The sequence below is a fragment of the Camponotus floridanus genome, unplaced genomic scaffold (genome assembly GCF_003227725.1).
Source record: "Camponotus floridanus strain SB8 unplaced genomic scaffold, Cflo_v7.5 scaffold16, whole genome shotgun sequence".
Lineage (NCBI taxonomy): Eukaryota > Metazoa > Arthropoda > Insecta > Hymenoptera > Formicidae > Camponotus > Camponotus floridanus.
Window position 1 is genome coordinate 2328575 of NW_020229281.1, and position 27933 is coordinate 2356507.

At 31.7% G+C, this 27933-nt stretch overlaps 4 protein-coding genes and 2 long non-coding RNA genes across 7 annotated transcripts; 1 reads left to right on the plus strand and 5 right to left on the minus strand.

Moving 5' to 3' along the window:
* Positions 1 to 960: 960 nt before the first annotated feature.
* Positions 961 to 7688, minus strand: LOC105255844. The gene is made up of 4 exons (XR_003122522.1): positions 7445 to 7688; positions 6528 to 7235; positions 5243 to 5348; positions 961 to 1256 (listed from the first exon to the last, which is right to left on the minus strand). It is a non-coding gene; the product is annotated as an uncharacterized LOC105255844 (long non-coding RNA).
* Positions 7689 to 11273: 3585 nt separating this feature from the next.
* LOC105255847 lies at positions 11274 to 15489 on the minus strand. Its single transcript, XR_003122523.1, has 3 exons — positions 15387 to 15489; positions 14816 to 15069; positions 11274 to 11379 (listed from the first exon to the last, which is right to left on the minus strand). It is a non-coding gene; the product is annotated as an uncharacterized LOC105255847 (long non-coding RNA).
* LOC105255846 (retinal homeobox protein Rx-B) lies at positions 11909 to 16268 on the plus strand. Its single transcript, XM_011265365.3, has 5 exons — positions 11909 to 12345; positions 12784 to 14232; positions 14469 to 14547; positions 14831 to 15051; positions 15406 to 16268. The coding sequence occupies exons 2-5, from the start codon at positions 13815 to 13817 to the stop codon at positions 16047 to 16049; spliced, it is 1362 nt and encodes a 453-aa protein (XP_011263667.2). The 5' UTR covers positions 11909 to 12345; positions 12784 to 13814; the 3' UTR covers positions 16050 to 16268.
* Positions 16269 to 18326: 2058 nt separating this feature from the next.
* LOC105255848 (transcription termination factor 5, mitochondrial) lies at positions 18327 to 21412 on the minus strand. The gene is made up of 8 exons (XM_025407047.1): positions 20937 to 21412; positions 20577 to 20823; positions 20234 to 20367; positions 19843 to 20164; positions 19202 to 19623; positions 18857 to 19066; positions 18422 to 18787; positions 18327 to 18344 (listed from the first exon to the last, which is right to left on the minus strand). Exons 2-7 carry the CDS (start codon positions 20757 to 20759, stop codon positions 18427 to 18429), a joined length of 1632 nt encoding a protein of 543 aa, XP_025262832.1. The 5' UTR covers positions 20760 to 20823; positions 20937 to 21412; the 3' UTR covers positions 18327 to 18344; positions 18422 to 18426.
* A 309-nt stretch (positions 21413 to 21721) lies between these two features.
* LOC105255849 (translation initiation factor eIF-2B subunit delta) lies at positions 21722 to 26025 on the minus strand. Of its 2 annotated transcripts, XR_889559.3 has the most exons (6): positions 24946 to 26025; positions 24579 to 24706; positions 23591 to 23768; positions 23111 to 23291; positions 22316 to 22613; positions 21722 to 22194 (listed from the first exon to the last, which is right to left on the minus strand). XR_889559.3 is itself a non-coding variant. In XM_011265369.3 (5 exons), exons 1-5 carry the CDS (start codon positions 25891 to 25893, stop codon positions 22402 to 22404), a joined length of 1647 nt encoding a protein of 548 aa, XP_011263671.2. In that variant the 5' UTR covers positions 25894 to 26025; the 3' UTR covers positions 21722 to 22401. The 2 variants fall into 2 exon arrangements, 1 of the variants encoding a protein (XP_011263671.2); XM_011265369.3 differs by having other exon boundaries at positions 21722 to 22613.
* Positions 26026 to 26259: 234 nt separating this feature from the next.
* On the minus strand, positions 26260 to 27623 carry LOC105255850 (60S ribosomal protein L19). Its single transcript, XM_011265370.2, has 4 exons — positions 27536 to 27623; positions 27092 to 27198; positions 26789 to 26952; positions 26260 to 26652 (listed from the first exon to the last, which is right to left on the minus strand). The coding sequence occupies exons 1-4, from the start codon at positions 27538 to 27540 to the stop codon at positions 26314 to 26316; spliced, it is 615 nt and encodes a 204-aa protein (XP_011263672.1). The 5' UTR covers positions 27541 to 27623; the 3' UTR covers positions 26260 to 26313.
* Positions 27624 to 27933: the final 310 nt, after the last annotated feature.

The following is a 27933-nucleotide window of genomic DNA, read 5'->3' on the forward strand; positions in this document are numbered from 1 at the left end:
GTCTCTCGGAACGGCCTCGACATCCGGTCATCGTGACTGACTGCCTTCGCAGAATTCTCACCCAGGAAGTAATGCAACTCGGTACATAAAGTTATCCTTATCAAAATTGGTTCATTCATCACGTTTAGAAATCGCCAAATGCTGTTACAACGCACAAGCGATTATTGAAAGCGAAAAATTCGAGACAAGAACATGATAAATTTATATTTTTTATAATACAATTTATATTAAAATTCACTTAATTTATAATTAATTGTATTAATTGTATTAATTGTATTAATTTCATGTTAAAATTTATATTAAGAATAATTTTTTTTCAATTAAATTTTTACTTTTATATAAACGTTTTATATAAACGTATTTTTCTCTTTTATCTCAAATTCTTTAAATATAATTTAGAGATCGATGCAATTAGACAATTCAATAGTTTTAAACTTGAACGCTAAAAATTCGTTCTTGCTTGTTAGTCGCGAATTTAAAAAATTATTTATAACATATATTATTTTTTAACGTGAACAAATTTTTCTGTTATTTACTACAGTTATTTCTTTCAAATGACTAACACTTATTACTTTACAGCCAGATAAAACAAAATTCCAAAAGTCTAATGTTTTTCTCAAAGTAATTTTGTATCGCGTAATAAATATAATTGCAATAAATCGTACAATAAATAATTATTTAATGTATAAAATAGATTTTTAGTAACTAAAAGCTATTTTAACAGTTTATTACAATTTTAGAGCTTTAATCTCCGAATAATCGGAATTTATTATTTGTTGGCATGTGACAAACGAGGCAGTAAAGTTGAAGTTTGCCGACCGTGATCTCGTTATGCGATCACAAAGCACGTAGCGTACGGGATCGAGAGAAATGAGAGGGAGAAACTTATCTACTAAATACTTCGCCAAGATGTTTCGCCAAGTGCTGAAAATGATTCTTTGTACATAACAGTTGACTCACATTATATCATAAACGCGGATGATGAGACGAATTCTCAACTCTCTTCAGGACAGGAGCCAATGGCCGGAAAAGGTTCGATCTTGGCTTACTACCAAGCGGAGAACTTTCCTCTGACATATGCTCATTCCCGCCGTCAGGCTCATCCGCGAAGAATCCGCGGATTTCGTCCAAGGTTGAACTTAACGAAGCTTTTAAGAGTCTGTCAGTTATTACTCGATTATTATGATCGGTTTTATTTTTAGTTGTTTCCTCGAGTCGTTCCGAGTGAACAAGGAAGTTTAAAATCTCGCACAAATCTGAAAAAAAAAAATATAACTGTTAAATATTGTTTTAATTAAATATTGTCTTTTTAATTAAGATTAAGATTATTTAAAAAAATTAATAACTAAAAAACGAGTGTAAAAGGGCGAAAATACTAAATTAAATTTCGTTGTTCAAATAATTGTTTCAAAGAGTATTTGGCGAAAACTACATTTAGCGTGGAATTTTTGCAGCCAGGGCTTCAGGATCTCTCAGAGAGGCCTGTGCGACTGCCTGTGGACCGAAATACGCAGTTAACTGTGCGAATGCACCGCGGGAATTGTTTGCTTTTATCCTTTTTTCTTTTTTTTATTCGTTCCGGCCACCCGACCATCAAAGATAAATCTTTGTAGTACAGTCGGTCCAAACAATCAGGAGATTTTCGGACATCAAGATAAATGCCATTTTTTACGAGATTTATCAAGAATCTCAAGAAAGAATTGTTCAAAGAAAGGCTCGAATTTGTAAAAAGTCAATTCATAACTTATGTATTTATCAAACGGAAAATTTTATCTCAATTCCTAAAAATTAAATTTGATTTTTACTATAATATTTAATATCTATTTAATATCTATAATGTATAAATAAATTTATATATATAATGTATAAATATGTATAAATATGTATAAATATGTATAAAAAAAATATGTATAAATATAATGTATAAATAAATTTATATATCTATAATGAAACACTATAATATTAAAATAATTAATGAAATAAATAATGAAAAGTCATAATAATAAGAAAAATTAATAAGAGATAATATTGTTATTTAAAATGCCAAATATAAATTAATTTAGCAAAGAATAAACAGTTTCATTGAAGATTAAATACATTGAAGAAAATGAGATTACATGAGAGCGCAAGATAGCTAGATTACTCGAATGTGTGCGAGCTTAATGAAAGATATTTGTGAATTGTAACTACAAAAATACGTTGAATCTGTCTGTTGATTTCGACCGTGAAATCGGTTACGTTATCATGTCGGCCAAGGTGGTTACTATTGCTATTTAGTTGCCAAGATTTTTGAAATTAATTGGGACCATTGCTGCCGCCGACACTAGCCGAATAATATTATATTCGCGATGTAGAAAAGGTCGGAATCGAGATGTAGAAGAAGTTAAAACGAGCTCTGGTTGTGACGTAGACGTTCAAACGTCGTTGGAGATGATCGCGAAAAGGCGCGCACGTGCCATGTACCACGTCTCTGCTGCGGATGATTACATAAGACTGGCTGAACCGCAAATCGATATCAAGTTTTTACCCACAAAGCTAATTATGCTTTAGATACGTTGCTTATTTCGTGGAAAATATAAAGCACAGAAAATTTATTTTCTTTCTCTCAAATTTTTAAATATGTATACTAATTATTATTGTCTTTAATCGTTTTAATTCCTTTTTAAAATTTGTTAGTAGTTGTATTTAAAGCGAATTAAATTTTCGCCAGAAAAATCCAAATTTTTAAATTTGAGATAAAATCTTATATTTATATATATATATATATATATATATATATATATATATATATGTAAGATTTTATCTCAAATTTGAAAATTTGGATATATATATTATATGGATTTTGTGTACACTGTAAATACATACATATATATATATATATATAAAAATTCAGAATTAATTTTTTTACAAAAAAAATTTAATCTTTTCATAAAATGTTTGATCTTTTAAATCCAGATTTTGTAAAAAGTCTCAGTTTATAAAAAGTACGCACTCATATGTATTCCATGTGTACACATATGTACTCCATACATTCTCCATATGTACTCCATATATTCTCCATATGTACTTCATATATTCTCCATGTAAGGCTCAAAAAGATAAATTTCTTAAAATAATCTTTCCTGTGATAACACGAGATATAAAAGATTTTATATCAGATATAATATCTTATTCAATTTCTGTAAATCCCATGTATGTGTTATCATTGAAATTCGCTCGAATAAATTTGTAAAAATACTTATATCCCACACGGAGATCTTTATTTTCTTCTTATCATAAAAATTTATCAGACGAGTTATCTGATGTTTAAAGAAAGTCTATAGTTAACAACCTGAACAATAAAGATAATGATTAATGTTTTACTTTCATTGACATACGTAATATAACTTAAATAGTCATAAAATAATAATTATTCCAGCAATAATAGACAATGATTATTCGCACGTAATCAATAATTATGTCAAGCAGTAATTTTATGTAGAATATTCAAAATAAAAATAAATCACAAGTTTAGTTACTTATTTTATTTTTCTACAGAAAATATTTAATATCTAAAAACATATTTTTCTTTTTTTCACATTTTATCATTTATAATAGATTAATTATTTTCATTAAAATAAAATATATAACAGAATGACTTTGCATTTGATAGATAAAATTTCAATATGAGATTTGTATGAATTTTTTTTTCTATTTCTTAATTTTTCTCGATTATATCAGTAACGATATTTATTTACTCGTATCTTGAATATTTTGATGCTGACAACTTTATTCGCGATATACTACACAAATACCTATGTATCATCTAGTAACGACAAAACATATAGTGATTCTCTCAAAATAAAAGCTTTTTTTTAATTTACAATGTTGTCCAGCCAACTTCCAGTTCATATTAATATTTACGAATATTAATTAATATTAGCAGCCAACGCTTTTCATGACAAAGTACTCTTCAACGCTGTGAATCCCCAGAAAGCTACGAAACTGATCTATTTTCGAGCTCGAGGACTGTTGTCAGGCAGACTTTCGACTCACTTTTCAAGGGGTTTTGAAAAGAACAAGGAATAATTTTCGCACAAGATACGAACAATATTTATACATATTTATACATTTAACTTCGATTTAATAATTCAAAATCAAACAAAATTTTATAATTATATAATTATATTATATACTAAACATAAATAATAGATTAAGAGCGGTTAAGTTTAAATAGATTAATATATAATTTAAAATTGTTAAATCATATATTAACGTGAGAAATTTTTAAATAATTTGTATCAAAAATTATGCTACGTTAGTATTCATTCGATTCAATATGCTAATAAAATATTAATTTTTTAAATAATATTTTTATAAGAAAATATTTAAAAAATATAATATCTTTTTATATTTAGGGAAGTATCTTTTTTTCTATAACAAATATAAAATTTAAAATATTTTTTTATTTATATTTTTTATCATATTTAAAAGATCACATAGATTCCGTGAAAATATCCAATATGATTAATTTTATATTCGTAGCAGTCTAGTCAGCTGAAATTATTGTATCGACTTATCCATGCCAATTTGTATGCAATGCATATTGCTTCTGTTGCGTTATATTTTACTCGCTAGCCCTATCTTATTTCCTTCGCTTTGGCTAATTCCATCGCGGGAAGCCCGGTGGACTGACCTCGCGAACGTCGACATTTCCCGACGTCTCTCTATGTGATATTTTGAGAGATATTCGTCTGAAGATTCTCGTCTGAATGTCTAACAATATCGAGTGATATTCAATGTCACGATTTTATCGTCCTGTGCATTACCTTAAATTATAGTAAATTTATTCGTTTAATGGATTTTCAAATGTAACTATGCATGTCATAATATTACAATAATAATTTATAATAATAGTGATAAAGCATAATTATATGCCCTCCATAAAATAGATTTTATAATAAATGATAATACATAAAAGAAAAAACAAGGATAGATATAAATACAATATTAATGTAATGATAGATTTTCTATATTCTTTTTCATTTTATCTAATCATATTGAACATTTATATTCACAAAATATTTGTTTACGATATTGTTGAATTTATATACATAAATGTTTAGATAATTAAAATTAGATAATAACAATATAAGAAATATACATTTAGAAGCAAAAAAGCAAAAAAAATTGATTATATTAATCCCTTTAAGTATGTTTTAAAAACGCTCGATGAAGTAAAAGATTTTTTTTAAATACTCACATCAGCCCGCCTCGAGCAATCAGCTGATTCAAAGATCCAACCGTCATCGAAGATGTATTGTTAAATCGTCACTAGATGTCACCATTTGCCGCTTTCAGCATTCAAACTGAAATCAGTCGATAAAGAATAAATCTCTTATAACTTAAATTTAATCTCTATTATAACAATATAAATGCAGTAATAAAACATACATTTACAAATATCGAAATATTCTTTGCATTATTTTATAATTAGTTTTATAAAAAGTTCATAAAAATTTTAATATATCTTACTTTTTAATGTCTTAAAATTTTAATGTTTTTCTTACTTTTTTCCTCGTAATAAAAATTATATAAATATAAATCGCATAAATATTAGATATTAAGAAACACATATTACTATATTTGCCATATTCGCGCAAAATTCTTTGTAGATTTTTATGAGAAAAAGTTATCCGTTTTTTGAAATAACTATTCAATGGATTTTGATATAAAGGACAAGGATAATTATATTCTCTTATATTTGCAATCAAATCGAAAAAATATAAAATACTTATTGAACAGTCTTTTAATAGAGATCTGAAAGATTAAATCTCGTGATCAATTGATCGACTTATGAACCCACATGATTCGTGAGAATGCGATTCCAGGACGAATCGTTTTCTCATGATGTATTGTCGGGGGTAAAAACGCGCTTGTCGTCCCGCATGTAAGATCGCCTGCCGTAATATAATATAATATAAAGAATAAATCTCTTGTAAATAAAACGTGACTGCGGGTGGGAGCAGTTAATACATGTCTACAAATCAATCTATGATTGCTTCTGTATTCACGAAGAAACGCGGAAATGCATCCATATGCAGGTCGCACAATGTGATCACTTCTTTATCTATAGAATGACACCCAATTTTCCCTAATCGAGAATTTTCAAGTTACATCCGCTTTCCCGGATTTTTTTATTCTTACTACAAAGAATTTTTTCGTACTTCCTATTATATAGAATTTTATATAGAATTGCTCGAAAAAGAAGAAAAGAATATGTTTTCTTCCCTTTTATTTATTTTAATCTTGTTTATAATTTATTGTGTATTTTCTTAAGTAAGTATATTAATATTACAAAATACTATTAGTATGTTGAATAAAATATCTTTTTTATAATTTGTGTCTTTTAAATTTGATGAATTGCGTAGAAATGTTTCTTTCTTTATACTTTCCAATGCGCGTGTAAATGTTTATATTCTCTTTTTTTTTCTTCGGAACGAATGAGTAATTTATTTCGATGGAACTATTCGAGATTACGATCGTACCTTTTGAAAAGGTAGCACCCACACGTCGATGAAAATATTTCGTTGGTAAATTACTCTCGCGAGTCCTCCAGGATCCCGTATGGCGAAACCATATGCTTCCAGGCCATTTATGCTGGCTGAGAGATGACTCTTTCTGACACGCGACCCGCAGCTAGTCTAAATTCTCTCTTTATCGAGAAAATACTTAATTCTCTCTTTATCAATAGCCGTGGAATCTCTTGTCGTCTCGTTGTCATGAAATGAGGAAAGATTATTTATTAATACACATACATAAAAATACAATTTAAATAATTTTAGTAATTTCCTTTTCTTTTTAATTTTTTTTCTTATATTTGATATATTCTTCACAATATTAATATCGCACGATTATAAATAAATGTGATGAAAGTATATATCATATTACGAGTAACTCGGTACGTAGAAACCAACGGGGATACAAATACGACGGATACGAGCGAGTGTATTCGCCGAGAGTTAATCAGGATGCGACGTCATCGTTTAAAGCGTCGCATTTTCTCTCACTTCGAAGGGCGATATCTATGAGAGCTTGAAATCGCGTGATATGCACTTAGTTATTATTAGATATAATTCCGCGAAATATATCGCGCCATTTTAAAATAATCTTCAATTCTGAAGACAAATCTGAAAATTCGATACTTTTATATTACAATTTTCTAAAAATGATTATTATTTTGCTCTCTTTTTTGTCTAAAAATAAGTTATTTAATATTATTATAAATGACATATTTCTATCTTATCTTTATACATCAACTTCATATATCACATTGTTATATTTAACAAACTTATACTTCTTAATTACAAAAATGTGATCAAATATGTAATGATTGCAAAATAAAATCGATATTTAATATAATGAAAACGTTAATGTCTTTGAAGGTATACCTTATATATCTCACCTGTATTCAGAAGTTTGGAATGACATGTAGACAAGATTCACATGCTGGATCGCGTGCACAAACATATATACATATGTACAGAGAGATTTTATTCTCTTTCTCCGAATATACATCAATGGATTTGAATTCTCATGTTTAATGGTGTATAACACATTAGAATGCAGCTACAAATACATATCAAAATATGTGAACACAACATGATATATTGCATACATCTTATATTTATGTAATAACTACTTTGATTATTTTCATATCTAATAAATAAATTTTTATAATCGTAACTTATAATATAATATAATAATAGAAAAAAAAGAAAGAGAGAAAACTTATAAAATTGTATAAGAAAATGTAATAAAATAAAATAATTTAAAAATATTTATTAAAAATAAAATAATAAATATAATTTGTAACTTATAATAACATTGCAACATGAGCAGAATAAAAATAATAATTATCGATTATAATCGAATATGTTAAAAAATAATAAAATAAAATCAGTAATCTGTCATTTTACACGTTCAAAATTAGTTTGCAAAAATTGATACTTAGGGTGTTTTCTAGCTAGCGACACAGAGGACACACAATCATTTCATCCTTGTTTATATTCGGCAACCAACAAGGATGAAATGATTCACTGTCTTCTGTGTCGCTAGCTGGAAAACGCTCTTATTTAGCAATCACATTATTATATAAAAATGTGCTAAGATGCCATTCAAAAGACATTTTCTCTTTCTCTCTTTGTTTCATATCTATATCTATATAAGTTTGTTGAGAGTTTGACAAACGATAAGCAAAAATCCACTTTGCTGGTCGAGACAGTTACAAATACGATCTCAGTTGTCGGCAGGAAAAGCCTGAGAACGTAACATTTTGTCGATGATATTCGCGATATTAAAAAAAAGAAAGAGAGAGGGAGAGAAACATAGAGCGGAGGTTCCCCGTTGCCTTCGCGCAATTACGTCCAATTGAAGCAATTTAGACCAATTGAGCGTTAATAGGCTCAATTGATGGATCTTGCCACGCAGGCAACATGATGCGTTCGTCGTAAAACCCTCCACATACTTATGACGTAAAAAATAAGAAAAAAATACAAATAATATGTAGATAAAAAAGAAGACCGAGTTCAAAAGTTAAAAGGCCGCACATCCGCATCTTTTTCTCTGTCTCATACTTCTGATAAAGTTTCCTCTCGTGACGAAAATTATATCGCTTAGTGCTTTTGTATAATCTATGAAATCTTATATGTGCTCAATTCAGAATTCTATGTCTGCATTTGATATATAGTAATCGACTGAACATGATATTTTATTATGATCGTAAAAAGATTTCTCAAATTTTACTAAGATTATAAACTTTTATTCTTAATTACGATCGTGCAAAATCAAACCATTCGTTGACCAACAAATTTGTATCATTAATTAATTTTATATGTCATATTTTAATAAATATTTTTTGATTATAATTTTTACAAAAATAGTTGAATATATGTATTTTGATTTTTGCGAGTGTCCTGCGAATAGTCTACAATTTACGTGTAAACTATATAATGTAAAATGCTGTAAATACGAAATGAAATTTTATATTTAAAAATATTTAAAAATTTGTTCTTTATAATTGAATTGTATTTTCTTAATTTTCTTGTCTTTGAACATTTGATGATATATATATGAAAAGAAAAAAAACAAGAAAGCACTTATGTATAAAACGCAGTTGAAAAAATATAATACTCCGAAAAAATACTCCGAAATCATTTATGTGTATATTGTGATGTCTCTTGAGTTCGAGAGAGCAACGGAAGTGAAGAGGTGGAGTTGAAGAGACCGATCCCGCCCTGCGTAAAATAGAGGGGAACGCGACAACGTATCGCGTTCATCTTCTTCTTTCATCTCCCTTTAGACATCGTCCAACCACGTCGCAGATGGAGTGGGGAACAATCGACATCTACTTCCTTACGTGTTTCACGTCGCTTGTTCACGTTGCGTCCGTTTGTTTATCAAAATTTAACATGGACGTAAGAAATACAGGACAGAGCATAAAGTTCTCTTTTACAACACAAATGATAATTTCAATTATTAAAAATGTACACTATCTGCTGTCCTTTTGGAAAGTTAATAATTAATTTTAGCAAAAAGATATGTAGAAGAAAAACGCAAGCAAATCGTAATCTTATGTATGCACTAGATCTAAAATTTAATTTAACATATCACTTTAATAAAAAAAATTCAAAATTTAAAAAAATATTTAAAAAAATAATCTCAAATTCTCCATTTTCTAATTTTGTGTACATATTTTTATACCGTCACTTGCAAATTATGATATTTTGCTCGAACAAAATGACGTGTGATGATCCATTGCTAGCTCTTTAAATTAGATGCACTGTCGGTGCTCGTCGTGCTCACTTCCGGTGACGCGAAAACACGATGGCGGATAATCAGAGAAATCACTTCCGTTTTCGTTCTGCGAATCTTCTTCGGTCTCTCCTTTGAGCTGCTGCAAAACTCCTGGGCATGCATCTAGTCCGTTACTGGCAACGACGGCGATGACAGCAAACGTATGCCTTATTGTAGGTCATGTTTACCTCGAAAGGTAACAAGATGGAGGACGCGAGATGCGGATGCGAGAGAAAGTCGCGGATGCGGAGGGTCAGTGCAGGAGGCTGCGTTACACTGCAGCCCGACGCTCACCGGACCTTCACTTATATCGTCGCTCGGCTAATAACGCTAGTAATGTGATATGATTAGCTTAGTTGAGTTCAGTTTAGTTCGTATTCGTTCAATTTAGTGGTTCGCCAGCAAAATCACATCGAGTTAAACCCATTTAGGCCAGTTAAGTTACCGACTTCTCCTCGTTCTCTTGCGGCCGTCGCCGCCGCCGCCGTCACTGCGTCAGACCGACCTCCTGGGGCCCGATAACTCCTCGACGCGCGGAGGTACCTCGCATGTTCTAGGATATGTCCTGGGCCCGCATGAGATACAGTCTCGCCGCCGCGAAATTGGAAATTAAATCGCCTCAGGGGTTCCATCATCGAGACACTTCACTCATTACATTGCGTCTGAGATCCAATTGATCTCGAAAGTCTAAAAGTACGATCTGGAATAACAAATAACTTAAAAAGCTGGTGTAAAGATATAAGCTTAAAAGAGGAGTACTTTTACAAATTTCTATACAAAGATAGGTAAACAGAGAGTGTATTTGAAATGACTTTAATTATTAGTATTGATATTTAATTATTATATATGACTTTGAATAAAAATTTCTTTGATTATTCTCTTAAAATTATTATTTTAATTATAATACCAAACGTAATGTAAAGGCTCAGATATAAACGATATATATGAAGAGAAATGGGCCGTTATGAGCCAAGCGCAGTAAACAATGCAAGTGTTTAAGAGTATTTAAATTATATATATAATTCGTCAACATCGACAGCCATAAGGGTAGAGCATGACTAACGTATGTTACAAAATCACAAGTTCATTTAAAAAATTTTTTTTCCAATAAATTTTTGTTAAACAGATGCTGAAGATGGTCCAAATTAGGACCGAAACATACATTAAATAATTTAAATACTTTTAAACACTTGTGTGCATTGTTTCATGGCTCATACCGGCCCATTTCTCTCCACATATATTAATTATAATAATTTAATTAAATTCTTATGTGTTTCAAATAAATGTTCAAATGAATTTTCAATATATTCGTACCTATTATCTTCATGTCAATCTCGTAAAAACCAGAGAAGCGATTAGATATACAGGTATTTTAGATCGGGTGGCAAACGGCTGTTGCGTTTATCATTAAAATGACGGAATAATGAATACATGATGACGCAGTCACCCGCATTATCGCACCTTTACTCCAAAAGTCCTATATCAATTATCATATTCCCCATAATCGTTGTTCCCCCTGCCGAGTCTCTTCTACAACAAAAACGGCTAACAAACGAGCATTTTTCATTGATCGAAATAGATATAAATAAAATTTGTAAACATTTTTAATCAAGACATATAATAACTGTTAAGATAATAATGATATTGTAAAACATGTAGATAAGATCTTAAAAAATATTACTTTTACTTCTGAAATTGATAATTCAAACGTATAAGAAAATAATGAGCCGAGGTGATGCTGAAGACACGATTAAGGTCGATCGGGAACGGGTGATGATCAGGTCGGAGAGAGTCAGCGCGGAAAACGCGACGAAATCGGCGCGCATAGAGACGCGCGTTAATTACCCCAACGACGAAAATTAGCGGTTAATATACACGCGTATACGCAACGGGGAACGGGGGGTGGTTTGATTGGGCCAATTCGAGGCAATTCCTGGCGATTGCTGATTTCATTGAGCTTGCGCTTAAGAGTACTTTGGCTCAGTGCCACGCCAACTGTCGACCAACAGACATGGATCTCTTCTTCGAAGGTACATCTCGATGATCTCGTTTGTTGCATATCGATCGATCGGTTGAGTGTTAACGTGCGCTATATCTCTTGTCTCTATTTCTCGTTCGCAACGATTTCGTGCGTCGCATCAATTTCCTCTTCTCCATTGGATCATCTGTTAGAGAGAAGAGACGTCTGTTGTGCAAACGTATTGTGTGAGAATTTTTGTAAATATAAATTAAAGGAGCGAAAAAGAGAGATGAAAATGAAGACAAAGGAATCGCGAATTAATTTAGCAAAACGTGTAATTAGTCGAACATATATTTGGAATGTTGTTTTTTATTTCATTAATAACTCATTCATTCAATCGAACCAAATTTCGCAAGGAATTATGAAACAACAAGAGACTTACACATTGTTCGCATTATTGTGTTGTATCTGAAAATTTTGAACATTTAAGAAAATGATATAAACAACAAGAAGAGGAACATAAACGCAAAAAGATTCACAATAAATTGAAGGTAAGAAAACAAATAATGCAAGTTAATCATCATCGATAGTTTGTTTTAGATTCTGTAAATTAAAGAAAAGAAAATATAACAAGATATATTAACATAATTCCTATATAATAGTCTTTCGTAATTCCTTTCTAATAAACGTTGAAAATTTATTCTTGAAGTTTATTCTAGAATTCTTTTCCCGATTGTTTCTCTTTCCTGTAATTCTCTTTAAAATATATTTCATAGTCTTATATTTCATGTTTCTTTTTCATTCCTTAATTCACTCCAAGTCTCTATCTCGCGAAAGTAGACGAACTCACCAATTCCCACGGGAGAACGATTTGCCTTATTTCTATTCCCACGAGCCTAACGTTAACCCTTGCGCGGATGTTCGCACCCCGTATCATCCACCCCCATCCACACCGGCGTCGTGCGAATAAACCTTTTTTTTGCGCGCAGGTTGACAGGAAGAGGGGGCGATCGCGCTCACCAGGGCCCGCGGTGGCGAAGGAGGGCTACGGGAACGATGGCAGTGGACCGCGAGGGACAGCATCATCACGCCTGCACGAAGCAGGATTGGCCGGGCCCCGAGTGTGGGGGCGACCTGGGCCGGCGTGCTTCGGAAAATATAAGCCTGTGTGAGTGGCGGCTGATTAGCCAGAGGCTCAGGACGGAGAGTAGTGGCAAGAGTGTCCCGAGACAGAGAGAAGAGAGGACGGGTGTTCTCTCGTATCGGGGAAGACACGGCGTCGTCTGTTCGGTTCATCCAGTCTTCCAAGGTCTTCTGCCTCGTATAATAATCGGCCGGCGCGTCGCACCGAGTTAACGCCGCTTAAAACTAATCAAAATTAATCATAACCCGGGCAACAATTGATCGCAATTGCCGCGTGCGCGCGCTCCATTACGAGCAATCGGCTGCAACATTGCTTCCTCTTTTTTTTCTTCCATCAGCAGGAAGTGGAAAGAAATCTCGAAGCATCCTCGCAATGATGAATGCGATCGATACCAAAGTGTGAACCGATCTCTCATCCGACTCATCTGTCCTCAGATTTCAATTTAATCGGTAGACATCCTCGGAAACGTAAATTGATGGAAGATGCTTCACGGAAGATAATACCAAGTGCAGATTTGTGATATTCGCTACATTTAATTCGATTAAAATTCGGAAATTGGAAATTAAGACACACACAACGTGATTAATTAATACTCATAGTGACTAATTAATAAAGATTTCTTAATATAAAAGAAGTACAAATCAAACGCAAAATGCAAATGAAAATGAAAATTATAGTACATTAAAAAAATAATAATTCAATATTATAAAAATTATTTCGTAAGTTCTAGTATTCTAAACAAATAGAGAGAGAGAGAGAGAGAGAGAGAAAGTGAAAATGCAAAAGAGAGAGAATTGAATTTTACATTTTGACGAAGCACAAACTATTGCGAAATTTTTCAAAACCTTTCCGTAAAAAGTTAAGAGATTTTTCAAGATGGATGGTGCTCCCTCCTGGGATGATCCGCTTTTCTCGGATTTTGGAGCACGCAGCGGAACTTCTGGAACTCACAGTATCCAAGTAATGCTGAGTTTGCACGGTAACGGCGGCCATCATGGAAGCGGCGACTTGTTGCCGACCGGCGGCGGTCAACTTCACAAGCTGGATTCGTCAAACAGCCCGTCACCGCATCATCAGGCGTCGCAGCATCAACATCATCTGCAGCAGCAGCAGAAGGAGCTTAAAGAGCTCGAGTTGTCCGGCATGTACGCGCCCTTACCGCCCCAAACACAAGACGTTACCACTTCAACGTCTACCAGCGTCACACCGACTTCGACGAGTCTACAACAGGGTCTGCAACTTGGAAACGCGCTCAAGAGGAAACCGGATGATCCGATCAATGCGCTCACCCCAGGTAATTTCCGAATCTTTTGCAAAGATCTTTCTTACAGAGAAATTTTTTTCATATAGATATTTGTCTCTTTTGAAGAGAAGAGACCGTGCTGGTCTCTTCAATTTTTTTTATATAAATATACTATTTCAATATCTGGAAAAATTTTGAAAAATTGTAACCGATTACTTTATATTATTTTGTTATTTATAAACTTTGCAATTTTACATTTGATTGACGAATGAATATTAATATTGCAGTTAGCAGCGAAGCGCAGCCAACTAAAAAAGATTCGAAAAAGAAGACTGATAACAATAACATCAAGAAGAAAAAAACGAGGTATATAATATATATATGTGTATGACTGTAACCATTAATTTTTTATAAATGTCCTTTGAAATTTGTACACACATCTGTATTATATATTCATAAATATCTAATTTTTATATATATTTGCCTTTTTATATATTAATATTAATATATATTTAAATTTATGTTAAAATCATAGAAGTAAATTCAGATTTCTCTCTTTTTCTCTCTCTTCAATTTATCTAATTCGTCTAAATGCCTAAATATAGAAATATAGAATATAGAATTTATAACTTACTCTTGATTTCTTTAGAACAACTTTCACGGCTTATCAATTGGAGGAACTGGAGAGAGCGTTCGAGCGGGCTCCTTATCCGGATGTCTTCGCACGCGATGAACTCGCGTTGAAGCTCGCGCTCTCCGAAACCCGCGTTCAGGTGTGGTTCCAAAATCGTCGGGCAAAGTGGCGGAAGAAGGAACCGCCTCGCAAGACTCCCTACATGGCCGCGGGTTCCGCCAGCCCCGGACTATCAGGTAAAGTTGCATCTGTACCTGTAATATTCAGTATTATCAATACGCGTCGAAATCTTAAGTATTGTCAATTTTCGTCTAAGGAAAAAGAATGAAACCGAAAAATATATATATATATATTTATTTATTTGTTTATTCATATTTATTCATATATATATATTTATTTATTTATTTATGTGTGTGTGTGTGTGTGTGTGTGTGTGTATATATATATATATATATATATATATATATATATATATATATATATGAATAAATATGAATAAATAAACACAGTAAAAGTAGAGGAGAAAAAGTTGGCTGACGACTATATTTAAAAATTCTTTTAACACACGTACTCCTCATCATCTTTCTCAGGCTCCTTCACGTCGCTCAACAACAGCCTGAATCCGTTCGCGTCACCGACGACGGCGGCGGCGCCGCCGGACGCGTGGGCCTATTCCCCGGCGGCGTACGACTTGGGGCCTCACCTCAACCTACTCAGCCCGTCCAACTCGTCTTACTCGACCGCGGCAGCGGCGGCGGCGGCTGCGAGCTTCGGCAACAACGGCAACATCTCGTACTCGTCGTACACGAGCATGCTGCCGACGCAACACGAAGCCTCGCTGTTCTCCGCGCCGACCGGGGCTGGCAACACCATGCGCGTCCACCAGGACTACATGAACCCCGGTGGCGGCAGCCCGCCCCCTCCCCCCGGTGGTCCCCTTTCCCGCGCCGATTATCAGACCATGGTGACAGCGACGCACTCACCGCCTACCCACCTGGGAGGATCCATGTCCGAGGACGAGCACGGCGGCTGCCTCGCGGATAAGTACGGCCACGAGCAGACGACGGCCGATTACGGCCAGCAGCAGCAACAGCCGCCACAACCCGATCAGAAGCAGGACTATGGCATGCACTCGCCGCAGACCCGCCAGGCTATGAAGGATGGCCAGGTGATGGTCAAGAGCGAGCCCGGTAGTCAGCAGAATTACGTGCAGCTGCCTCCTTTTCTGAACTGACTCGCGGCCTCCTCCGCTCTAGATCCCTTCTAGACGGCTTTCGCGACCTACACTCCGTGTTTCGCAACCAGCGCGGGGAGTATTAGATCCTGGAGACGGTCTTGGATAACTACAAGCGTGATTAATCGTATTATTGTCATGTTAATTGATATGGTTAATCATATTGTTGTATATTGCTATTGTCAATAATTGTTGATAACATGGCGGCAATCTTACAGATAACTAACTAATTATCTGGGATTACTCGCTCGACTTGATTTACTCGTAGACAAAATTTTTCATTCATATGAAGAGCGTTGAGATACTTGATGAAAAAATATTCGGTGAGAGTCCAAGTCGATGTATACATATGTATACATATGTATTTCGATAAATGTATATTACGAATGACATAATCCAGGATCGGGCTCGCGTTGAAACACGCGCGATATTTTTGTACTTGTTTTGCATGTGAGTGATCGCGAGAAATTGCGTCGCGTCGCTTTACGCGTAAGTAGTTGATCAAATACATATTATATATAAGGAGAAAAAATATATTAGGTCATGTGTAAAATATCTTATTTAAAGAAGAGAGGGGACTTGCAAGAAGTTATACCTTTTTGCTGCTCCATTATAATTTTTCATCTAAATTCGCAGAAAATTACCTAAAAAGTAGGATTGATATTCACTTCGAGTGTGGTGATTATTTACGTATAGGAAATAGAATAAGAAAAAAATAACTAGGATGTAAAAGCGCTTTCCAGCGACATCTCGTTGACAATTGTCAACATTTGAAAACTATTTTATTCGTGTTTCTCGACCGTCGATAAGTGTAAAAAGAAGTATATCGAGGAACAATTTTATCAAATCATTTTTCTGAATCTCTTTGACTAATGAAAAAAGCATATCTTAATCGAAATTGCCCCAAGCAAAATGTACTATTATATTAAATCTGTAATATTATTAATTCAACATGCGACATTTTTTTTAAATAATCAATGCCTTATACAGCCTTGTATATCAGAAAAAAAGTAGATTTTAATCAAAATAATCTCGCTTTGTATCTTGCAATATACAATTTCTATGTAAAATTAATTTGTAATAAATTAACAATGATAAAACCGAAATAATCCCTAAAAGAATTTCTAATAGAATGATAAAACTGAAATGAACTTGCCTTTCATTGATTTATAATATTTAATCTTTATACCAAAACTTTATAATAATAAAGAGCAATGAAATTCAGGCATAAATATTCTTTAATACTATAAAGAAGGCTTAGGACAAAGAAAATCGCATTTAGTATTACATGTTTTACAAAGCTATAATTTTAAAGAACAATTTCTGAATATGCAAACGTTTCAGTCTCTTTTGGACCATCTTTAGTATGACAATGCTGAATATTTAATAGAACATATAAAAGAAATTAACACTAAATAGATATAAAAGAAATTAACACTAAATAGATCAAGATATAAAAATAAAACAAACAGGAAGTAATACTGTACAAGTTAAATAATAAAATTGTAAAGTAAACATCGATATCGCGATGGAGTCGATGAAAGTGACCGATAAAGATTTAAAATTTAAACTGACTAATGTGCAAAATAATGAAACAAAATTTTTGTGATTCAAGTCCTGTTATTTTAAATTTCGTACGATGTTAAACATTATTTTTTCATCCTCTTTCGCAATAGACAACGATCTGTTTTTTCACAATCTTGTTTATGGAATAAAAAATATAATGTTTAACATTGTATGAAATTTAAAATGAGTGGACAGTGCTTGCACAAAAATTCTGCGTTATTATTTTGCGTATTATTCAGTTAAAATTTAAAATCTTTATCGGTAACCTTCACGATTCGATTGCGATATCGATGTTTACTTTACAATTTTATTATTTGACTTGTACAGTATTACTTCTCGTTTGTTTTATTTTTATATCTTGATCCATTTAGTCTTAATTTCTTTTATATTTTCTATTAAATATTCAGCATTGTCACATTTAAAGTCCAAAAGGGACCAAAAAGTTTGTATGTTCAGAAATTGTTCTTTAAAATTATAGATTTATTTATCCAACACATAATACCACCTTCGATTTTCTTGGTCCTAAATAAGCCTTCCTTATAGTATTGATTTATTGTTTGGACCAATCACACGTAGATTTATTTATTTATTTTATTATTTTATATATATTTTTAATTCATTTTGATCTTATATTCTTTATATTCTAAATATTCTTTATATTGACTCATTATTTCATAATGTTTTATTTACTTCGTTTGAAGTATATTGCTGTAGTTTTACGAATTGGACCTATTATTAGATCGATGCAATTTTTATTTATCTATGAAATAATTTTTTAAAGTATATATTATGTACAAAATATTTACATATATCATGTATGCTGCCATTTTGTCATAGATATCTCGTCTTCATCATCCAAATCATCATGATTATCCATATCATTATTGTCTTTGGTATTAAAATCATCATTTATATCGTGGCTATCTCCACTATTCAAATAGTTATCGGTACTTTGTACAGTATTATTGTCAATGTCTTCCACAACACTTATCTTTTCCAAAGATTGTTGCTTTACATCGTGTCCATTACTCCAAATGCCGTCGCCTGTGAAATGAGTATCTTTTTCCAGCATATACAGGCATAATGCAAGATACTGGCCATTTGTAAATGAATACTTTGTATTCTGAGAATAATGCTGTTTCAAATCGGCCAATATCTTTTTCACCTTAGACCTGGAAATGAGATCTCCGATTAGTTGTCTATTAATTTTTTAAGCAATTAAATAGAAATACAGTCATTACTGTTTATAAAGTATGATGTGTATATTCTGGCATATTTCGTTTATCGTAAAATGCTGCTTTAGGTATTGAAACATTTGCTTGATATCGACAAATCCAACCGTTTTCCAATGCGGATGTCTTGCCAGTAAATCATTTTTATCCACTCCTAGTTCTTGCATAAATATATGTCTTAGACCTTTTTTGGATAAAACTGTACCATTATATAGAAATCTAGAATAAGAATAATATATATAAATATATATATATATATATATATATATATATATATATATATATATATATATAATGAAGTATAGTACAGATTTCGTTGATATCTTAGCTATATATTTTTTTTACAAGTCTTACCTTTCCATTTCGCTTGTTTTGGATAGAATCGTTTGTGGACGAATCCATTTCGAGCGATTTAGAGTATGAAGATAATTTATGCGATCTTTTGCCATTACATTGTGAATGATAATTTGTAGGATTCGAGGATGTTTGCACCATATATACAGATCCGGATGTCGATTTATCATTTTCATTCGTTCAAGGAAAATGTCATTACCTATTTCGAAAATCCTTATGAATTTCTTTACATACTCATCAGGTATCTCATATCGTTTGAATGACATTAATAATCGCTTAATATTATCAGCATCTTGAAAAAGTATGCGGGGGTATTTTCTTAAAAATGTTATGATTGGAATTCCACAAATATCTGTAAAACTATTTAATAGCGACTTGATGTTGTCGGCTGAAGCAGTGATAACAAAGGGATTCCTTTTTATCTATGTACAAACACAAAGGAGAATCTTATAAATATTTTATATGATTAGTAAACTGCAAAAATTTAGAAATAACATAAAAACTTTAAGATTCAGAAATCAAATTGAATCAAATAACTTGAAAAAAATGTTGAATAAATTTGTTTTCAATTATTTTAATTTAATTATAAAATTCCTTTATGAAAAAATAAGATTAATTTGAGCATTAAGAGTCATACTCACCAATTCCTCATTGTAATCGAGATTAATTCTGAGTACTTTTAATGTTTCTGCAATCATACTTATACTCTTAAATTTCATATACTCGTTTAACAATATCTTGTCATCTAAATATGGCAAATCAAATACTCGAGTTTTGCAATGCAAGAGACATTTCTGATAGTATTGATCAATTGTCAATTTGTTACTCGATGATTCCAATTGAGAAATATCATTTGGAACTTCACAACCGAGTCTGTCAAATATATTCTTGGCAATGTTTTGTTTAGGAATATTTGTCTCCTCTTTGAATATAGATATACGTTTGTGAAAAAGATAGATGATTCTAAAATTTCAAAAATTGAAATATTTATACATTTAGCAAAAATATATGATCACTCTGTATCAAACTTACCTGGTTATTAAAGTTGAATTTAAATCTGATATTCCTATGTCTTGCAACACATTGATTCTATGTTCTAGTTTGTAATCTGTTAATTTTAAACAATAATGAAAGTTTATCAGAGGATTCACATTGACATTGTATTTCTGAAATATGAAAAATGTTATATATATTATTATTATTATTATTATACTTTAATTGAAAAATAAAATTGCATTATCCTTATTTTAAATAAAATTTTATTGTAAAAATTGTAAAAAATCTATAATAATCGATACCGACACTATTTTAAAAGAGAGAAATTGCATTAAATTAAAAGTACATGAAAAGATTTAAATGATACTTAAGTACATACCTGACATATAAAACAATTGTTTATTAATCGATGGCGAGGAATATTAAGAATATTTTTGTTCATAAGAAATAACTCTTTGACATCGGCGGAATTTAAGCCTAGATTCGTTAAAAGAATCTTTCTAAATTCTCTTATTTTCCAAAGATATGCCATTGTGGATGAACTTCTATTACTGAACCTCATTGTGACACAATCAGTTGATACGCAATATATCTTTACAATTTTAATTTAATCGATTTCCTATAATCTGTAACAATAACTTGTTTCCGTATTGTACTGATTTTTATTTTATTTATTAAGTGCGGTAACAGAGACTACAACACTTGTTTGGTTACATTTGACTCTAAAGTTTAACCTAACCTTAGAATTCGGAGTGGCTAATGGTTTGTCGCCTCCATCGCTGCGGAGCCGCACATGCGCGCGCACAGAATCCCTAATTGGAACACTGTTCCATCGTCTCACAGGACAAAAACATATATCAATGGGTCTGTTTTTTTAGCTGCATTAGTGCAATTAAAAGTTGAGTGAAAGAAAGTATGTTTGTCTCTTTCTAACTTATTGCACTAGTGCAGCAGTGCAGCTAAAAAGGACAGACCCATGTGATATGAAGTGAAAAAATTACATCATTTGAATTTCTGAATTTCTTTTTCGAAAAACATATTTTATTTTTTGTACAATTGATATTAATAGCATTATATCTTCCTTGAATTAAATAGCAAGTTGCAATATATAGTTAGATATATAAAAAATGTTAATTGTTAGAAAATCTAATAAGTATCGGCAAGATTTTTCTAAACGAAAAATCTCTCTTCGCATTCCACAGTTCAATTTAAAATGTTTATTCATAAATATACATAAGAATATATATATATATGCACAATGCAATATATTAATATATTATTATGTAATATATTAATATCTTATTACGCAATATATTAATATATTAATTAATATTTGTCTTATAAACATTTTATTATTATCGAGCTTTATTTATTTATATATTATTTATTTATATAATTTCTCTATTATATTAAATATGTCAATCTTGCATTGTACTTTCAAGCAATTCTGATAGCTGTCAACTATTTTGTTTACAGATGTTACACAAAAATTATTAAAATTAATATTTTGAAAAAGAAAACGTATTTAAATTTCGGAAGGTTTAATTCGTAAAATTACAGGAACACTAGTACAATTATTTTCAATTTCATGATAACGGCCGTCACGTTATACGTAATATTTAAGAGGTTTAATAATTTCTTTGTTCGCTAATTAATTCCTCATATTAAATACAATCTTGCATATGTTATGCTTTCAAGCAATTCCGATAGGTATCAACTGTTTTGTTTACAGATGTTACGCAAAAATTGTTAAAATTAATATTTTGAAAGAGAAAACATATTTAAATTTCGGAAGCTTTAATTCGTAAAATCACAGGAACACACTAATACGTGGCACAATTGCCAGTTCCGTGACAACGATCATCACGAAGTCAACCGAAGTCATGTCATATACGTAATGTTTAAGAGATTTAACGATTTTTTCATTGGCCAATTCAATAGTAAAGATTTTTTCGACTCCTCATTTGATTGACGATTCACGAGTTCGTCCGCGTCACCTAAATTGTATGCACAATGCAATATGCAATAATATATTAATTGATATTAATTTCGTACACATTTTACTTATCGAACAATTATTCTATTGTATTAAGTATGTCAATCTTGCATTGTACTTACACGCAATTCCGATAGCTGTCAACTGTTTTGTTTACAGATATCACGCAAAAATGGTTAAAATTAATATTTTGAAGGAGAAAACGTATTTAAATTTCGGATGGTTTAATTCGTAAAATCACAGGAACACTAGTACATGGCACAATCGCCAATTCCGTGACAACGGCTGTCACGAGGTCAGCCGGAGTCACGTCATACGTGATGTTAAGGAGATTTAACGATTTTTTTGTTCGCCAATTCGATAGTAATGATTTTTTCGCCTCGTCATTTGATTGATGATTCACGAGCTCGTCCGCGTCACCTAAAAAAAAAGAAAATGTTTTATCAAATGAATAAGCTGTTCAAGATATTTTGTTATAGAAATATGTTATTGATGAAAAATTTGAAACAAATTAAGGATAATTATCATTCTTGATTTGCAATATAATTATATGAATGATCATTATCATTCACATAATTATATTGTAAATTTTGTATTATTATTATGTTATTATTAATATTATATATTATGTATTATATATTATATATTATATACTTTTTTATTTTATATAATATTTTATTTTATATACTTTGTATTTTATATAACATATTTGATAATATATTATTTCTTGAGAAATAATATATTATCACATGTTATATAAAATAATTTTTATAAAATATTTATATAAAATTATGTGAAACGTAATATTATTTAGTAAAAAAGTATGTAATATATAATGTTAATAATAACATAATAATAATACAAAATTTGCAATATAATTATATGAAACTGCAATAACAAAATTCTTTATTGCTTACCCAATTCATTATAAACGATAGAGTCGGTTTGCACTCGTTCACTTGATTTATGCGTCTCACAAACCACTAAAACAGGTACATTGAAGGCCTTTGCTATCAGAGCAACTTGCGCAGTTCCCGCTCTCGACATTACCGCTCCGTTGGCTAATATCGCATGAGCACCAAGAAAAACTTTGCTAACCTAGGCAGTTAAATAATAAATTATTTTAGCAAAACAAAAATAAAGCCTATAAATAATAAAAAAATAAGCTTATAAATATTCAACGAATTTTTTAAATTGTCTCGAATCTACCAATTTAAAAAAATCTTCATTTCTCAAAATTATTAAGATTTAAGACAATTTATTTAAAAAATTCATACTCTTGAAAATATATTTTATGTACTTGATTATAAGATTTGTATAATTTTGCAATATATGTAATAAATATGAAAAATGGATATAAAATTTAATAAATTCTTTAGCTGTGCATATTTATATACCTCTGGCATAATAAAGCTGAGAGCGTTGATTAATATATATGAGCACTCAATTCCATGTTTTGTTAAACGTCTCAGCTGTTCCTTTCCTTCCAACCATGGCCTGCCATCAACCACGATTACGCGAAATTGTTTACCAGCATCATGTGCTTCCACTAATATATTATGAATTAAGGATGAGCTGAAATTATATTGCATGAGATTAAATCATTTATAAAAGCAAAATAAATAGTAATTTTCAAAAATAAGAAATAATAACATAAATCAATGTATTGATATGTATTTTGCACCATTGACATCTGAATAGATAGACAGAGTCTTTTGAAAGGAGTAAATGCGGTAAGGAGGAAGTACATGAACTTTGGTTAATTCTGTCAACATTGGACTATATTCGGCATAATTTGACGACATGATGATTTCATTGACATCACTGATTCTCAATCAGATCTTCACAAAAATGTTTAAAGAATGTTTATTTAGAGAAAATCACTAATGCTACTTAAATAATTTTATATATATCTTAAATAGCAGTTAGAAGGCATTTTCTGTTGTTTTGCAAAACTAAACAAATGTATAAAAATGTACAAAAAATTATATTTATATTATTATTACTTTATTATATATGTTTTTAATTTTTATAATAATAAAATTATATATATATATATATATAAATATATATATATATATATATAAGTAAAAATATAAAAATAATATGACATTAATTACAACATAACTTTGCAAAATATGTGAACTGAACTTTGATGTCAATGATTGGAGTTGAATTATTAAGCTATCATTATTAGAAATAAAAACCGAATTCAGCCTAAGTACATGGAGTCCTCCTTACTGCGTATATCAAAGCCTCCCTCGTCTTAATTGATAGGTAATGCTCTGTCTATCTAGTTAGTATATATTTATTTTATATCAATGTTTTGCACTATTTGTATTTTCATTACTAAAATATACTTTGATAACAAATTCAAACACTTACTATCCATATGTTAAAATAACATTTCCATTTGAGATTTTTTCTCGTATCTTTATCGATATTGCTTTACCAGCCAATTGAATCTGTTCCGAAATATATGTATCTATTATACCTTGTAATTTATTTTTTGCCTGGAAAAAATCAAACATTAGATGATAAACAAAATGTTATATATGAGAAACTCAAATAAAAGAAACATAAATGTTTAAACTACAATTCACAAATTTTTCTAGATTTTTTGTTTTTGACATTAAGAACAATCAAGAGCTCTCTCACAAATCAAATAAAAGAATCATAATATTTGTATAGTTATAATTATATTAAATTAATTATATAAAAAGAACATAAAAGGCTAGTGCAAAGTTATTACTTTTTCATCAGACAATGACGAAAACCGTGTCATTTGCCACTTGAGATGACGCATGGCATTCTGTTGCGAGACAGCCAGCGGCCTACAATGATGTAAATATACCATGGATTGCTGCAGACTAGTCTCAAGGCCGCGGACAAAGTCAGCCTGTGCTGGCTTCTCAAAGTCCTTAACCACTTGTTTGACAGCAGCCAAAAGCGCGACGCATCTTGCATTACTGCCAACGATAACTTTACTTTCATATTGAACGCCTAGTCTAATTATTGCCGGATGTATATTTAAGTTGATAGGAGCTACAGCAATCCGTGAGCTTTCTCTTTCGTGATACAAATGTTTAAATAAACTAAGTTGGTGCGGATCCTCCTTTATTACGTTCTTTATAACATCTTTCTTTACTACACACTCGGATTTAGTCTCTACGCATGGTTTAATAGGTTCTTTAGTTTTACTATTATCTTTTGCTAATAATTGTTGTTGTTTTGCAGCTCTCTGCGCTTCCTGTTTGGCTCTTCGTTCCGCGCGTAATTCAGCCTTACTTTTCTCTCCGATCTTTTCTTTACTTTTGCCCTCAGGCGTACAACTTTGTGTGCCAATATTCGAAGATTGAGTTGTGTTTTCCTTAGACACTTCTCTCGTAGGTTGCGAGTCTTTTACAGTCACTGCGTCTGTTTTTGTACTTTTTTCCGAGATATCACAATTGACCGCAGTGGGTTTATTTTTAATATCTGTGTTTGTTATTTTGTTATCGCTTTCTTTCGACACGTCTCTTTCCACACTTTTCTCCGAAATTTTAGAATTGATTACTGGAGATACATTTTTAACGTTATTATTTGAGCTTGCTACTTTGCTTACATTTTTGCCTTTCGTTGCCTTAGCAGCAGCCTTGGCAGCTTTTTTCGCTTCGCGCTCCGCCTTGATCTCCTCTCTCGTCTTTTGCGGGAAATTCATCTTTCCATCTGGCTTTCACGGAAAAACACATTAATCTATTCCCATAATCATTAAAATCCAATGTGCACAACTGTTTTTTAGGAGAAAATTGTTAGTTTCAGCGCCGCCTTATTGGATCGAAGAGAACTAAAATGGTCATTTGACAAGAAATAGGATAGGGAAGGGGGGGGGGGTAACGAGTGGAAATCGTATACATGTACATATCACTTACACATGTACATATTATACATATGTAACTTATTCGTCTTATTTTATTAAGTTAAAAAAAAATAATTTAAATATTTACGATTACGATTATTATATATTGGAGATCAAAATTAAGAAAAAAGGTGCTTTATGTTTCAAAAAATGAACATATACATAATATACTTTTTTTTCATTTTATTTATATAATTTTTTAAGAACTTTTTCACGCAAATTTTACTTTTTTTGCGCAGCCGCGGCCGCCGCCGCAGCATCGTCCTCGCGTTGGTACGATTGTAACAGCTCTTGTTTTTTGGAGGCAATGCGCTCCGCACGACGTTTGCGTGCCTCCCTAACTTTCGTACGCCGAGCCTCGGCTTGATCCGACAGCATTTCAGCGCGAGCTTTCTCTGCCTTCTTCTTATGAATAAATTCCATCAATACTCTCTTGTTTTTAAACACATTACCTTTCGCTTTCATGTACAACGAATGATACAAGTGTCTATCGATTTTCTTTGTTTCACGATATTTCTTTAGAAGACGACGAAGAACTCGCATCCTTTGAATCCAAAGATCCTGTATAATACATATAAATAATCGTATAGACTCTTGATTTTATTATTAATTTGTATAAATGTGAGTATATAAATTATTAACTATAAATTGAAGGATAGGGAACAAGATAAGATTATAATTGTTAAAATATATATACCTTTTGAGGTGTACGTGCATTTGCAGTACCCTTTCTTTTACCGAATCCACAATGACGACCTTTGCGTCTGGCTTCGGTATTCTTGCGAACGCGAGCTCTCGAGTGCACAGCGACAGGCTTCTTGATAATGAGACCATCTTTAATTAATTTTCTGATATTTTGTCCTAAAAGGAATACAATTAAAAATCTGTCAATATATAAATAAAGAGAAATAATGTCATAATAAACACTTCTCTTAAAAGTACATTTAATTATTATCCATATAAAAGAAAAGCAACGATTATGAATAAAAGCAAAACTTACGAGAATTTGTATTTGCAATTTCGTTGATCTCATTAGGATCCAACCAGACCTTCTTCTTGCCACATCGCATAACAGAGGCTGCTAGCCTCTTCTGCAGCTTCAAAGAACTGTAAGAAGAGAGAGATGCAGTTATATTAATACAAAGTTGGTTATCAATTTCATGTGCACGTGAAATTGCATGTCCGAAAAGTTGTATTTATTGTAAAAAAATTGTTAATTTTTCAACAATAGAAAGACCAATATTTTTTGTCAACGATAAGCCCATGTGCTCAATAGCTAGAAAGCAATATAAACCACGTGCACATACGGGAATATTCCCAATTTCTATCGCGAAATCACTTCTACGAACTGTCATATTTTAACGCGATTTTCGTGACAAATTCGAAGTCATTTATTTGCAATACTTGTCGAAATAGCAAATTTAATTTATCGCGATGCACAAACCTCATATTGTATTCTACGAGACCTTCTCTGAAAAAGAAAATCAAGATGGCCGCTGTTAACCTTCCTTCTTGAGGAAGGAGAAGTTTATGCCGATATCGCATCAAAGCGTTGTTTATCCAACCAACGATGGGATTGGCTGTTGTAAATGGGGAATTATTAATGATTAATGGTTCTTTTTCGGGTAGCACCCGATTGACCACGTCGCCAATTGGCCAATTCAAAATAGGACTCTCTGATTGGTTAATCGTTGCTGGTTACCCTAGGCACAGGTCGATATAATTGGCTGTGGTCAATCGCAACGTGGTCAAACGGGACGCTCCCTCTTTTTCTAGAATAAAAATGTGAAAATGTTTATCTTCGTTTTTAATTTTTATTCAAATACATAAAAAAATGCAAAA

What these genes read in the sequence shown, in the direction of transcription:
- LOC105255849 (XM_011265369.3), bottom strand. Translation starts at nt 25,893, where the DNA reads ATGAATTTCCCGCAAAAGACGAGAGAGGAGATCAAGGCGGAGCGCGAA. An exon ending in GTTATTTTAACATATGGATA is followed by an intron (nt 23,769 to 24,578) that starts GTAAGTGTTTGA and finishes ATATAATTTCAG; the next exon opens with CTCATCCTTAATTCATAATA. An exon ending in TCAGCTTTATTATGCCAGAG is followed by an intron (nt 23,292 to 23,590) that starts GTATATAAATAT and finishes TTAACTGCCTAG; the next exon opens with GTTAGCAAAGTTTTTCTTGG.
- LOC105255850 (XM_011265370.2), bottom strand. An exon ending in AATTGCAAATACAAATTCTC is followed by an intron (nt 26,953 to 27,091) that starts GTAAGTTTTGCT and finishes TATTCCTTTTAG; the next exon opens with GACAAAATATCAGAAAATTA. An exon ending in ATGCACGTACACCTCAAAAG is followed by an intron (nt 26,653 to 26,788) that starts GTATATATATTT and finishes TGTATTATACAG; the next exon opens with GATCTTTGGATTCAAAGGAT.
- LOC105255846 (XM_011265365.3), top strand. Translation starts at nt 13,815, where the DNA reads ATGGATGGTGCTCCCTCCTGGGATGATCCGCTTTTCTCGGATTTTGGA. An exon ending in ATCAAGAAGAAAAAAACGAG is followed by an intron (nt 14,548 to 14,830) that starts GTATATAATATA and finishes TGATTTCTTTAG; the next exon opens with AACAACTTTCACGGCTTATC. An exon ending in CGCCAGCCCCGGACTATCAG is followed by an intron (nt 15,052 to 15,405) that starts GTAAAGTTGCAT and finishes CATCTTTCTCAG; the next exon opens with GCTCCTTCACGTCGCTCAAC.
- LOC105255848 (XM_025407047.1), bottom strand. Translation starts at nt 20,759, where the DNA reads ATGAGGTTCAGTAATAGAAGTTCATCCACAATGGCATATCTTTGGAAA. An exon ending in AATTCAACTTTAATAACCAG is followed by an intron (nt 20,165 to 20,233) that starts GTAAGTTTGATA and finishes TTGAAATTTTAG; the next exon opens with AATCATCTATCTTTTTCACA. An exon ending in AAAACAAGCGAAATGGAAAG is followed by an intron (nt 19,067 to 19,201) that starts GTAAGACTTGTA and finishes TTCTTATTCTAG; the next exon opens with ATTTCTATATAATGGTACAG.